This window comes from Buceros rhinoceros, unplaced genomic scaffold (genome assembly GCF_000710305.1).
Source record: "Buceros rhinoceros silvestris isolate BGI_N320 unplaced genomic scaffold, ASM71030v1 scaffold1454, whole genome shotgun sequence".
NCBI lineage: Eukaryota > Metazoa > Chordata > Aves > Bucerotiformes > Bucerotidae > Buceros > Buceros rhinoceros.
Window position 1 is genome coordinate 2,427 of NW_010406358.1, and position 15,030 is coordinate 17,456.

Below are 15,030 nucleotides of genomic sequence, written 5' to 3' on the forward strand. Positions count from 1 at the left end.
AGAACAGCATCAAACACAGTGCAATCTTCAAGATTAATATGGAAGTATAGAATTCAATCACCTCATATATATATATATCTATCTCAGGAATTCAGCCTGACCACCCTACATCCTGCTAAACCAGCAGCATCTATAAAACTGAAAAACTGTGTAGAACTCCCTTGCTTTCTTGTTTTTCTGTTCTTCCTGAAGTTAATTTTCATCTGGAGGCTAAAAACGTGGCAACAAAAGTTTCTTTGTGACGAGAAGCGTGGAACTGCCACACTGCTGTAGTTCTGACAACTTTTTGCAACATGAAAACATGCCAAGAAAGTTAAGAGTGTTATTATTCAAAGCAGTATTTCTGCTTCAGATGCTTGAAAGGGGTCTTTCAGTTTGAAAGAAAATGTATTTTTGTTTCTGAAAACCCTTATTAAAATGTTCACACAACACACACAGTCGTGTGTGGAAGAAAGACACATATTTTGCAGCAAAGAGAAGGAATATGAAAGGGGCTATTACAGTGGCAAGTTTATGCTGCTGCAGTGACGACTGTAAACATTTCCACTGTCGATATTTATTTTCAGAAGCTTTTCAGATTCATGCCTAAAAAGCTCCTCCTGACTGAAACTTGATGTGATGTCTGTCTCCACAATCCAGTGAAATGGTTTAGCATCTGCTTTACAATGGGATACAGACAAAACAGAGGTTGAAAGGCTACAACAGGCTATTGTACCTAAGGCTGCTTTATTTTCAAGAGTAACTCTTTACAGTCATCAAGATAAGTTCTGAAGTAGTTCCACAAATCATCTTAGAGCAGGTTCCTCTGCACGCTGCAGCAGGCAGATTCACACTGAACCGTGAGGGGCATTCCAAAGGCTCAGACGCAGAGATGAAGGTACTTCATGTCTGAAGACATGCAGCTTGCCTGTGAGGATCCGCTGTTTCACACATGATGGATCTGCTCGAAATCCAGCCCTGGTGGAATGAGTGGTGCTGCAGAACTACATTTGCTTGTCACTTGTAATTTACAGTTGGTGGAGGAAGCATTACAAAACCCTTGCTAGAGACTTGCTAAAAGAAGCTAGGTCATGACTCGGTTAACTACACGATCTTCAGGGGACACAGAACAAGTAAACGGGAAAAAAGATTCATTTTTTCTACTTCATAATCTGGGTGAGACACCCAAGAGTAAGAACATCCCGCAGTGTCTGTGAGAATAAGTACTGTTCAGATATTCACCCTAATGCTCACTTCCATCCCAAAGCGAACAGACCATACAAGAGCTCGATATCCTGCTATGAAAAAATTCTAGAGGAATTATATCCATGGGAACGAGGGATACGTAAAACAAAAGAGCCGGTCTGAACCTGCACCAGCTGGCTGGTTCTGCACGACCCAGTACGCCAGCTTGTGACGGGGGCTTCTTTTTAACCACGGTGACTCAGGCGCCGAGCCCATCAGCAGATGCCAATTACAGCAGCGAACCAAAAGTCTTTATTTGCCGTAGAGCTGGTCCACCACTTGCGTTATCACATAAAGGAAAACGGACGTTGATTTTATAATTGAAATTGCACGCTCTGAAGGTATTACTCTTAACGTGGAAGTAAAATCTCTTTTGATTATTAGTTCAGAAAGCCTGCATTAGGTAAAGCCTTTTAAAAAGTGCTTCTCCCCCTATCGCCATCCCGCCCCGCATCGGAGCGGGATGCTCTGAATGCCCGGGTGGAAAGATCCCGGTCTGAATGTCAGCCTCTGGTTAGTATGGAAGATGGGAACACTTTAATAAACAGGTGATTATGCAGCTCCCAGCTCTGTTAGAAGCAGATTGCTACTCTATTATAAACTGATTAAATTCGCCACTTCTTCAATTCAAACAATTTTATTTGCTCATTAACACTTGATATGGTGAATGCAGCTTAAGAAGAACATCGGAGAATTAGGTATCAATCACTCTAACTCCCGGGAGATTCACACTTGACTCATGTAACGACATTTCAGTGCAGAGAACAAGCGGGTGTGTGCGCCTGCGGAAGTCGCGGTGGAGGAGAAAAGGGAGAAGGGGAAAAGTTATTTAAAGACTGATGGAGAGTAGACATCGAGGGAATGAAACATGCAGCTTAAGGGCTGTGCTGCGCTGATGTGTTTATACGTGCCTGTATGAAAACACGAGCGTGAATGTCGCTGGCTGTGCTGACGGTGTGGCTCACGATGGGCTCGCTAGCAAGGAAGACATCGAGAGGCCTAGACTGACATGAGAAACAGGAGTCGTTCCTTTCCCAACTAATACAGAGCCTTCAAGGAGCCTTAGAGATTATTCCTCACCACTTTGCAAGAGACAGAGACTGCACCTCAGAATCACGGAGTCGTTTTGGATGGACAAGACCTTTAAGATCGAGTCCGGGGTACTGGACACCCCGTGGTACTGAAGCGACAATGGAAGTCACAGGAAGGGCTCTTATTTGACACGGCCAGTATCTCCTCTGCTTTGATGAGAAGTCATTAATAAGTCTGCATGACCCCTAAACCCAACACACGGTACGATTATTCTGCGCATCTTATCCTCAGCACTCCAGCTGGCCCCCTTCAAAGGCTGGAATGTCCTGCAATAACGTACACGGGTGTCGCTCAACTCCTTCAGATCCAGGGCAAATGCAGGCAGCTCTGTCACAGAATACCTGTCACAGAGAAGATTCCCCTCAAGCAGTGGAGGAGCAATCAAACAACCACGTGTATGCTACCCAACCACAGCCAGGACATTGGCATATTGTGCAATATTATGAGCAACCAGTCACAGAAGAATCATCCTCCCCACCTGTTCCAGCTCTGAGCTTGCCCAAAAAAGAAGAACCGCATCAGAAGGGGCAAATTACGCCTTTGAAGACAAGCACAAACTTCATTTGTCTGTTGACAAAGGAATAGGTTCTTGTTCACAAACAAACTTTCCAACGCTGGGCTGTAAAACTGTCTCTCTAGATCCCTCTGAAGAAGCCCCCTGCGAGTGCAATGGGCCTTTGCGTCCTCTACCACAACTTGCTAACTGAAGTCTGTTGTATTTTAAGGACCTGAAGCCCAGTTACCATCGAGCTCTGAAGAGACCATACATTTTCACGCCACTGTTGTCTCTCTGGAAAGTTTACTGAATATTCCCACCACGACTTCTTTCTTTTTTTCATGAGTAACAGCATGTTGATTAAACTTCTGCCAAAAAAAGACGTATTCTGCTTTTCTACTCAAAACCTGTTTGAACGCAAGGGTTAAGGACTGCTTACCTGACATACCTGAAAATGAGATAATAATTCAGTTTGCTTGCCTCTGCCTAAGTGAGGGAGCCCACTCTGTCCTGGATATCGACTGTGGCAAAAATGCATATTCAAAAGTATAAACTGTAATCCAAGGACCAAAACTGCTCAGCTTCACATAACCAAGAAGAAAGAGCGATAGACTTACCTTGCGTAGCAATGTAGTGATTTGGTCTGTGATAACCCTAAAATAAAATGGAAAAAAAAAAATAAGCAATATGTACCTTGGCTATGTCACTATGAGTGAAACTTCAGTTAAATTCGTATTCAGTAAAAATCACAACAATACCGATAACGTACCAGATGCAAAAATTCTTTGCAGTGCGGGAAGGGCAAGAGAAAAGGGACCAAGGAGCAAATGTGTTTTCTGCAGGATGCTTAAGGTGCAGCCTTGTACGTTAGGGGAGAGGAGTAACATGTTCTCCCAGACCCTTGTTGGCTCCGCTGAGAATGAACGGCACAAAATCCTCCCCAGCACCTGCAGCTAAGGGCGTCGGGTGCTGGTGGAGGCTGAGCCACACCCCCAGGCTACTGCTGTGGAGCACAAAGCCTGTCCCTTCTCCAACAGCTAAAGATGCCGCATTTGCATCCAGCCTGGGGAAGGGCGGGGGGGATGTTCACTGCGATTTGGTTGGGGTTTGTTTCTGAACAGTAAAAAGGAGGGTAAGTTCTTTGACTAAGTGGTTTGGTAGGAATGCGCTTGTTCGCATCAAAGTAAGAAGAACATGAAACAGTCCTGCCTTTCTCTGATGACAAGAGCAACTGAATCCCGAACTGGCTGTTCGATACTCTGTGGATTCTCTGCAACACTGAATTCTGAATATGGACTATTGGGCTGCCAATAGGGACCAATACCACTTTTATAGTATCCGAGTTTCTGATCTGATGGGAGTGTCACCACGGGATGAGATCACACACTCGTGTGTTGATAAACTCAGTTATACCAGCGCTGATCTTTTAGTAACGGTTACGATGCAACAGGAAGGACGTTAAGGCTTGCACACCATTACCAGTTCCTTGTAAAATAGCAAGGGCATTGCGGCGATGCAAGGTGGGAAAGACTCAAACCAACTGAAGATACCTTGAATATTACAGAAAGAATAACACGAATTACAGAATTGATTTTTTTACACACCGTTGAAGCCGAATCTGGAAGTCTATGAACCGGATAGCCACAGAGTTATTTTTTTTCTGCTAAATGTTATCTAATATTCCCAGTGGCTGGGATCAAACAATTCTCTTTCCCAGTGAAAAAACACACGGGAAAAAATACAGCATAACCATTGCTCCTCTCTCTTTTATCCGAGAAAGTTTCATAGCATCTGTGATGGTGCTCTTCTCTTATTAACATGTTTACTCTGACAACATGACAACTGTACTAATAACCACGTGCAGGAGTAAAATTGCGGCTGCTTCCGCAGTAGAAAAACAAGCATTTCTGAAGGAAACCTAACTAGCAAGATTATGAACAACAAACGCTGTGCCTTGTGGTCGAGTTGCCTTTGGGAGGTGTCTGCAGCTCTCCAGGCTTTGCAATGAAGCCATCTGCTGAGGATGAGGGGGTGCTCACCCACTCTTCCTTCTGGGACCACGCTCTCCCCACCCTCTTGTACTTCCGTAAGCCAAAAAGGTTGTTCCGCAGCTCTCTGATCAGCGTTTTAAATGAGGCTGTATGGTCCAAACGCTTATTCCTTGCATTTTTTGCCATTTTAGAGTCAAATCCAAATCTGACACATACTACTAGCCTCAAATGAGAACACTGCTGAATACTGGAGAAAGTGTGAACGTGAGTTCAAGTCTAGGGCCCCAACGTGAAGTCTCTCTTTCCTTCCTACCCCTTCAGAGCTGAGCGAGACAACTAACTAAATGTATTTCCAGGCCTGCCTTTACCTCCTGTGACTGTCCAATCCGGAACAGCAACAGAGCGAGCGGAAATCTGGTTCTTGAACACGCTAATAAACATCAGTAGAAGGAGGTACCTTCAGGAAGGTACAACTTCAGACTTCAGATTGTTACGGCTGAAGCACCTACTTTCTCGTATAGCTCCAGTTCCTCCATTCTCCGAGAAAAACATCCGTTACTTCCCTCTTTCATGCTGGTGATTAACTTTGAACTGCAAACAGCGACACCATTTTTCAGAGGCGCCACTGCTGAGCAAGAAATCTTTAGCAGATGCAGTTTACTACCAAGCAACACTTGTTTTACTTTGTCTAACATCTAACTCGCCGTGTAAACAATAAAATTATCTTTGCTACCCACAGGTTTCTGGTCTTAGATAGTATTGACTTTCTAACGATTTTCAATTCCACTTCTGAGTTCATTCTTTCAACCAGAAACACCTTGACTCTTTAAGAATTTATTCTAATGTAAAACATTAAGTTAACACGATGCAGAATGAACAAAGAAGCCGCCTTCAATAATTAAACAGCCTACATATTTAACGAAACGTCTCGCCTGCATTAGAAGCACTGGTTAACAGCTGCAGAATAGACTTTGAAGGCGACTTAAAAGTGCCGAGATGACAAGAGATTGCAAATCTCTGCATTAGGCATTAGAGAGTTTTGTCATATTAATATGCAAACAGCTTTCTTTCAAATGTGGAATGATGCCAAGCTGTTGACAGAAGGGGAAAATAACATTTTGTTAGCCCCCCATAAGCACCAGCAGGCACAGTAGCCACACAGAGCCGTGGCCATGGGAGGAAATTATGCCGTTCATTTGCTTATTGACAAAACCTTTGAGGCTTTTTATATTCCCTTTAGCGTACACCTGCCTTCCAAAGGTAGCACTTTCCAACAGTGCTTAGCAGCTGATAGTAGCTGTGGTATCTATTACGCATGATGAATAATGTGAGAATAATAAGTGCTCTCTCTTTGCCTGAACACAACGTTAAGTTTGCTGAGTACATCCGGATACGCACGTCAATATAATTCCCATTGATGTAATCGGAACTCGTTTCTCCTTCGATGGGCTGCAGTCTCACTCGAGAATGATCATCTGCAACAGGAGCCACGGAGAGAGAAAAGAAGAAGTAATTAAGGACGCATTCGGTAACAAAGCCTGCATCAAAATACTACTTTAAAGTCAACCCAAAACATCAGCATTTGCAAGCTGATGCTTGTTTTGGTGTCCATGACAAATCCTCGTTTCGCTCCTTCATAAGGCTTTCCAAATCCCCTCTGATTTTCAGTCTGAATGTCTTAAACGTTTCTAATGCAAAATCCACCACTATCATGCTTTTTGCCTCGATGCCGCCCCCCTCCTCTTTTGTCAATAAAACAAACAACATGAAGCTGTCAAAGGTTTGTTTGGTTGGAAATGCTTCTGCCAGTACTCAAAATAAGCTGCAGTCACTCTCCAAGACATCCTGCTGCCTCCCAGGTTCTGCAGGAAGCTCGCTCTGTTTTCAGTAAGGGACAAAGCAAGATGAAGTAACAACAAAACCCAGGCAGCCGGAGGACGGCTGCATTCACTCCCCTGTGGCCATCTGTATCCATCCAGGAACGCGCAAACTCTTCCAACTCTACTTTCCAAATTCCAATCCAAGGCACCAAGGCATGAATTAATTTCTTGTCAGCAGCCTTATTTGCTTCAAGATACCACAGCGGCGATTAAGAATTACCAGAGGCTACATCCCCCCCTTTAAAGAACCTCTGCGTGCTGGCAGGGCTTGTTCTTCGTTGAGACTTCTTGGCTCCTCTTGGTTCTCTTGGTTCAAAAGCAACCAATCACAACAGCCTTTCCAGGACGCTGCACGCGCTGTTGATACGCTGATTTGAGGGGGTGGTCTCCAGGATGGCGAGATGCTGAACAGCCACTTTACTGCTGCTTTGTTTACAAGTTCCCTTGCTAATTAGATAGCTGCCTATTATTGGTTTCGAAGCTGCTAGTGGAGCTAATATTTCTTGCAGCTACAGACCTTTGTGACTGTCATTGTTTTGTTGTAAATAAGCATTAGAGCACCTGAAACTTGCCACCCAGGTTCTCAGCAGCTATTTTTTCTTTTCAGCTTTAAAAATCCTAAAAGATAACAAAAGAAAGAACATGGAGTGGCTTAAAAACCCAGCTGCAGCCTAAGCGGCAAAATATTGGCCCACATTGTGAGGGAGGAAGGAGGGAGCAAGTGGTTCTTAAAATAACATTGTTTTAGGATGGCAAGTCAAGAGATTTTCAAATGGCTGAGTAGGAAAGGGAGAGGCAAATTCTTTATTTCATCCTCTTTTACGCTCCGAGTACCAGAGACTAGAGATCTCAGAGCCTCATTCACTTCCCGGGGATTCCCTTGGGAAAGGGCAGTTTAAAAACAGGTGTAGTAAATCAGAATGAATTAAAATTCCAGCTCTAGGTTCCGTACAGCTCTTATTTTGCTATTTTCTAGTGATCATTTCGAGAAAGTCTTTGAGAAACGTTTTTTCCAAATATATTGGAATATTCAAATCAATTATGTTCACGGGTCAACATTTTCAGCCTCTTTATATGCTCTTCCAAGAATAAAAATTTACTGAGATGTGACTCTCCATGACACAACCCACTCTGGTCGACCCTACCAAGCTGTGCTCACCCAAGTGCTGAGCTGGTCCCTGTTTAATTAAGCCATTTATCAGTTTCTTCAGAACAGAGGTTCGGCTCACAGGCCCTTAATTCTAAAAATCCATCTTATTTAAGAAAGATACTACATTAGGAACTTTCTGAGCTCCAGACACAGCTGCTGCTTTCAGAGTTTTGGAGCCTGATCCAACTTCTGCTGAAGTCAGCAGACTCCAGAAGTCAAGCTTGCTTGGGCTCCTGGAATGTCTTCATCCACATACCTTAAAAGCATTCTCACCAGGACAGCTCAGGCTAGTCAAGATCTCCACTTCAATGCCTCTGTAATTCCTTCGGGCAGGATTCCGCTGTCTAAGCACGAGCACCGCGCATCTCATGGCACTTTACGTACCCCGGGCTACACTACCTGGCTTTCAGCTGCCACCACGGAAGAACACAAACCTTTCGTGTACTGAGCCACACTTGCTGGCCCTGCACAGATGTCCTAGGTCACCTGAAATGGCACCTCATGTCTACGTTTAGGCAAGTGAATCCTATCTGATGACTTGCTCACCCGTGAGCTCCATACTGGGCAAAACAAGCTTGAATTTCCCACTAAGGAACACCCCAAAAAACACAACTTCCTGTTATTTCTTTTAGACTGATTTATACCATTGAATAAAACGCAGCGGTATCTTTTCTTTACCTTTCCTTTTGCTTTGTTGTTTTCTTTCATTTTGGGGAATTTTGGGGAAAATTTCCATTTTGGGGAACACCCCAAAAAACACAACTTCCTGTTATTTCTTTTAGACTGATTTATACCATTGAATAAAACGCAGCGGTATCTTTTCTTTACCTTTCCTTTTGCTTTGTTGTTTTCTTTACCTTATTCCATCTCTCCTTACAATAATTTTTGATTTTGGGGAACACCCCAAAAAACACAACTTCCTGTTATTTCTTTTAGACTGATTTATACCATTGAATAAAACGCAGCGGTATCTTTTCTTTACCTTTCCTTTTGCTTTGTTGTTTTCTTTACTTATTCCATCTCTCCTTACAATAATTTTTGCTTCTGATTGGGCAAAACTAAGTTATTTACTCGTATTGTCTTTTTACCCGTTATTCTTCCCACATGCATCCTTTCTCAGCCAAGCTCGTGGGATTGCCAGAGGCACTGGACTGCTCTGGAGCCATTTATTTGCAGGGCAGTTGGAGTGACTCCCTTTTTTATTGCTTTGAAAACTCTAGTTAACCCCTCACCGCATGGCAACGCTTCTTTATTTGAAAAAATTCTTTAGTCAACAAAAAGAAATGTTACTGCCTCTGTGCCTGTGCTTATGTCAAGTAGACTTAAACCAAAAAGGTACACAAACCATACATTCTTCCAACACGCACGTTGATTCTGAAGCCTCCAGATTAACTGTCTAGATTCGTAGGGCATTTTTTTCCTTCATGCTTCAGCTGCTCTTGACAATTTTTGTAGCTTTTAACCACTCTCTTCTCCAGGTCTCTGGTATTTTGATACCCTTCTATTAGGAGATCAAACTGAACTTTGCACCGATTGCTTAAGCTTTCACAATTTGGTACGTTAGAATCCATTTGCCTTTGTAGAAAATGGGAACAGATAATGAACATAAGCGTTTTATTCTCGCTCCCCTCCCATTACCGACACGCGCACTCGCCAGCCGGCAGCCTGTGATCGCTAACGAGCCCCGGGAGTAGCTGGCTGATTAGCATGCCTGGCCAACCAGCCCTTCTGACTCCTTGCAAATCAAGCCTTTTGTAAATGCCTCACCTGAAATCTTTAGCTGCCTTTAAAAGCTGTGATCAATATTCTCTCCTCATTTAGTCAATATTGTGTTAGGTAAAAATCAACACAAACCCCTCCCATTCCGAAATTACCCTCAAGATCTCTCCTGAGGAAAAAGGGATAGATCGTACCAAACCCATGCACAACCCTACACAGTTATGGCAGAAACGGAATTTTTCTTAGGTGAAAAAAGAAGATTCATGCTGGTTTTAGTTCCTCACGGGGAAGCACAAAGTGTTTTGTGCTCAGGGGAGAAGGAGCATGTTTTCTGTGGGTGGCTGGGCTGCGATCACGATTCAGCTTGTTGATAGAGTGGCTCACAAGCTGGAGTGGGCAGGGCACGCTTGTAGCCAATTAACGACACATCACTTGGGTGATGTACAGCACACTGCCATTCTGACAAGCTCCCGCGACGCTGGCCGCTCGGTGCGATTGTTTTAGTCCCCTCCGAGAACAATAATGACTACAGGCAATAATGTAACAGAGGTATCTTGGGGAAAATTTAAACAAACAGGATAAATGGATAGAAAAAAATTACATCAATTACTTCACACATTTCGTTACAGCATATCCCTTGTATACAGTAATCCGTCGTATTTTTAAGTCTTTAAACACAGCAGAAAAGGGCAATTTAGTAAAATGCTTTTTGGCTAAAGCACATACTACACACAACCATCCAGGACAAATTTTCACAAGTGGACCGTTAGAACTGTTCTGTCAGACTGTGGCACAGGCCATCATTTATCCAGCAGAAGACCAGGTAAAATAATTCAACAGCTAACCACCCCATTTGGATACACGCATTTAAGAGACGACAAACCGCCGGCAGATTCAGCCTCTCTTTTAAGGTACTGCCTTTAATGGATTTTAATTTTAACTTGTGTTATCTGTGCTTTCATGGCCACATAAACAGGCAGCGTTATTGATAACAACTCCATCCAGCTCCCTCCCTTTGCTAAATACTGAGGACATTAAAAGTGAGTTGAGATCTAAATGGGCTGCATTATATTTGCCCACTCAGAAAGCCTTCAGTATCCCTTGTAATTGCCATTGATTTGTGTATCTAATATCTTCTAGTTGTTTTCCCTTGGCTACTCATCACTTCGTTACCTCAGACACACAGCACTGTCTTCTGTCTTCAAGTAAAGGGTGTCCAAGTGTAAGGGGACACCTAATGTGACATTAAAGAGGGGACTGACAATACTAAACCTGACTAAAAGTAAAAATCTATTGTCAGAGGAAATAAAATTTCACAAAAGGAAGGATAAACATAAATTTTCTTGGTATTCTTATTTATGCCTTCAGTAATTGACTTAAATAATAACAGTCATCTAATGTATTGCTGCTTCCTCACAAAACAACAAGTCTGTTACACATTGCTTGGAGGGAAACCAGCAAAACCAGCTAACTTATCTCCTTCGCATTATGCTCCAGCCCATCATGATATTCTCTTAATTCTCTCACGAGGAGCCCTGTAGATCTGTGCCTCGATAACCAGCTACATGAGGTGCTGAAGTTAGGCAGCGTAAACATGCACGATGTACTCCTTCCACAGGACCTCCATGTGCTCAGACAATTCCTCTATGCTCTCCCTGGTACCCAGGGTTATAGAGGATTTCTAAACTCCACCAGTTCCATTAATGATCCCTCCTTAAAGGCCATCGGTCTTGCTCACATTTACAAAACTTCTGACATGCCCTGACTGCTGCTTATGGGTGCAGGGTCTGGAGCACAAGTGCCCTGAGGAGCAGCTGAGGGACCTGGGGAGGTTCAGCCTGGAGAAAAGGAGCCTCAGGAGAGACCTCCTTGTTCTCCATGACACCCTGACAGGAGGTTGGAGTGAAGTGGAGGTCAGTCTCTTCTCCCAAGGACAAGAGAAAATGGCCTCAGGTTGCTCCAGGGCAGGTTGAGGTTGGCCCTGAGGAACAATTTCTTCCCCGTTGAGGTTGTCCAGGCGTGTCCCAGGCTGCCCAGGGCAGTGGTGGAGTCCCCATCCCTGGAGGGGTTTCCCAGCCCTTGTGTCGAGGTGGTGCTGAGGGACAGGGGGCAGTGGGGACCTGGCAGTGCTGGGGGAACGGGGGGACTCGATGTTCTTAAGGGTCTTTTTCAACCTAAACCATTCTGTGATTCTATTTCTCCACTTACAGTTGCTTCATGGTTATCTGTTGGCTGGTAGAAATGCGTATGCTTCCTATCTTCAACTTCTGAAGGAACAGTCAGGGAAGGGGTCATCTCCTACATACACACTGGAAACTTACACTTTAAGTGCAACACCGCCAGTGTTTAGACAATAATATAATTTTACCAAACTTTACACATTTTCTGCCCCCACGTTCACCTGCAACACCTCTTGCCACAACATTCTGCAATCCCATAATGCCAGATTTAGGGGTTGTTCTCCAAAGCATGTTACCATCTCCTGGAGATGGTAAGATTAGTAGCATCTCTAATCCTTACCAAGCTTGGCATTTTGAATTAAATCATCAGGAAAGCTGTCACTGTTATTAAGGAATACTGAAGCCGCAGTGTTGTCCACCCCTGCAATATCCGGAGCCCAGTACCAAGGCACCGCTGCGACCCTGGGTACTCTTTCACTAAGCTGCCCGGAGCAGTTTGGGAGCTGCTAGAGCCCAGTCCCGGTTAAAGGTGTCTTTCTGCATAAGCCAAACCTTGACTGCAGGATGGATGGTATACAGCAGGCAAGTTGAGAAAATACATCAAGTCTGACAGTTCTCTCCAAAAAAACGCCCCCCCTCCCCCCCCCCCCCCACCAATAATGCATATGGGCCCTTGTCCCTGGTGGCCTGAACCCCCCCCTCCTCCACCACTACCACCCCCAAAAAACCGCCCCCCCCCCCCCCCCCCCGCCAAACAACCTCGCTTTTATCTCCTTAATTAGAGAAGAGGAACACAAGCCTGATGCGAGCGTGGGGCTGGTGGTCATTCTTACCGAGTTCTGAAGGGGAGCTAACACAGTGCACAATGATGCTGTCGACACTTACATGCAATGATATTTCCGTATCTATTTTTCATTCTGTTCTCATCTTTCTTAGCCGAATCCCACGGTGCAGACTGTCCTTCAAAGAAACTCTAAAAAAGGGAAGAAAGCGACAGTTAGAAAAGCATGAGGCAGCAGTTGCCTTATGGAGAAACCAAGGACAAAGGCCAACGGCACGTGCAGGTATTGCTGATTAAATGTTATTTAACTGATGCTTTTATTGAGCAAAGCCACGAGTCTCCTGTTTAAACGGTATTTATGCGCAGCTCCAGATGTGCTCTCTGGAGCTATCTCTGCTGTACAGCTTCTCTGCTCACTTCTCATACGCACCCATGAAGACGAAGGACCTGCACTGGAGCTGGAGTTGCTGAGCACTGGAGCTGCTCCAGTTTTTGAGCGCAGAATTACACCCTGTACTAACTCGCTTCACTTTTGACGTATCCACAAGTTTCAGTTACTTCTTGGCAAATGACCTCATGGATCTAAACATATATAGGCATTAAAATAAAAATCTGGATTCAACTAGCATGCGCCTTCTTTTTGAACAGAATTTATCATACCACCAAGATGATTACTTTGTCAGAGAATAACGTGATTTTGTGAGTTATATCTAACATTCACCCAACCTCTGTGCTGCAGTTCATAAGTTTAATGTAAATAAGAAAGTTGAAGGTGCTAAAAATATATTTTTACATTAATAAAACATACAAGCTGCCAAAAAGGCACCAAGCAAGTTGTTATATCCTACCAGTCGTGTGCATTCTCTGGTCTAAACCAGCATTTGCACAGTGTCTTATCTTAGACGGTGCATCTGTAAGCTGTATAATGTAGATGCGTTTTATCATTCCATACTGCAATATTAATAACGGGTTAAAAATACTTAGTTGCCACATAAACCAGTTGTTAGCTGGTCCTAACTCATGTTTTGAACTAGGATGATCAGGAGATTAAATCCTGGGAGGACATGAAGGTGTATAATTTACTTTTCTAAGTCAATGGAATGTGGGGACACTCAGTGTCTAAACCAACTTTTCTTTTACTAAGTTCACTAGAACCCAATAATATAAGTAAGTTTCTCCTTAATCATGGTGTACCATCATTGGGAACAGCTCTGAGAAATGCAGACTGCTGCCCGGATGGCGGAGTGGAACCCTGTGAATCCCAGGCAGCCCCTCCCACTCCCGAGCACTCTCGACTCTGGGGATGGAAAATCCTTCTGCAATAAGCCAGACTGAACTGCGTAAGGAATTTCTCTCCACCGGCAGAGACCGATGTCTCAGCTTCTTGCAAAGTTCATGCTCACTCTCAGCCAGCAATTATACATAGTTGAAGGCAAAACAGACATAGAAATGTTTGGCAGCAAAGCTCCAAAGGCAGAACAAGCTAATTCATCTGATCTAAAACCTGACCTGGTATCTTCCTCTGGATTTTGCACTTCAGGCAGCTGGATAGACTACAGCGAATCCCAGTTTCCTTACGTCCTTCTGCTAGGGACCAGTTCACAGAACCCCTCCATAAGACATCACCCAGCCAGTGGTTTGGGGTTTAATTCACCAAGTGTTACATGTGCTGTTCGAGGGTCCTGCTGACACGGCTGCCAAGCCTACACCTTGAAACACGAAGCACCCAAATAAACTCCCAGGGATTTCTTCTCCCTGTCCCACTAATGACCTTTCACAAAATTGCTTTCAGCCAATCAATTAAAGTAAACCCCTGGAGACAACTGGGACGATTTGCACGGTATTGAACTCAGGGAAGACACGTGGCAGGCGATGCCCCGGTTTGGGCAGCCCATCTGCGTCTCGTCTGCTAACGGACAGGTCCAATTTCTCCCACCTATTCGGAACTTCCGAAAACAATGATAAGCTTAATGAGCCTTACAGATAAAATATCTCCTAACGATGTCTCTGCAAGAGAGATAATTCCATTCTTTAGAATACATATACATCAAACCTCAGAGAATAACGAAAACCAGGAGACAGATTTACGTTTCCAGCTACTGCCTATTGACTTCACTTTCTTTATTAAAAACACCTTCTAGAAAAAGAACTCTGGATAGATATTTTTCTTTGGGTTTTTATCAATAAATTAGTGAATGAAATAAAACCTATCACATGGGGAAAATAGATGTAATTTATGTAGATCCATTTTCCCCTTTAATTCCATTTGGGATACACACAGGTATTTCTGCGAGAAGAGCAGAGAAAAGATAATTTGAAGGAGGAGGTATTACACTGCAAAGGCGTAAAAAGAACCAGTTATTGTAACAGACAGCTGGAGTGTCATTTCTAAATTCCTCGTGTGCTGCCATTACCCAAACCGCAACTGAACGGTGATCCTCAATGAATTATAAGGAGAAATCCCATTTGTCCCACACGTAAAGAATGGAGCAGATTCCTCAAAACAGATCATCCGTC

At 43.8% G+C, this 15,030-nt stretch overlaps 1 protein-coding gene across 1 annotated transcript in view; it reads right to left on the bottom strand.

The window, feature by feature from the left end:
• Positions 1–3,429: 3,429 nt before the first annotated feature.
• The window catches only part of LOC104491592 (receptor-type tyrosine-protein phosphatase mu-like), a gene marked incomplete at its 3' end in the record, with an annotated part of 146,412 nt that continues 134,811 nt past the window's right edge, over positions 3,430–15,030 (bottom strand). Inside the window, exons 11-13 of the mRNA XM_010134042.1 lie at positions 12,618–12,705; positions 6,202–6,278; positions 3,430–3,466 (exon numbers count right to left, since the gene is read on the bottom strand). Coding sequence (XP_010132344.1) covers positions 3,430–3,466; positions 6,202–6,278; positions 12,618–12,705 — 202 coding nt within the window. The remainder of the gene's footprint in view (positions 3,467–6,201; positions 6,279–12,617; positions 12,706–15,030) is intronic.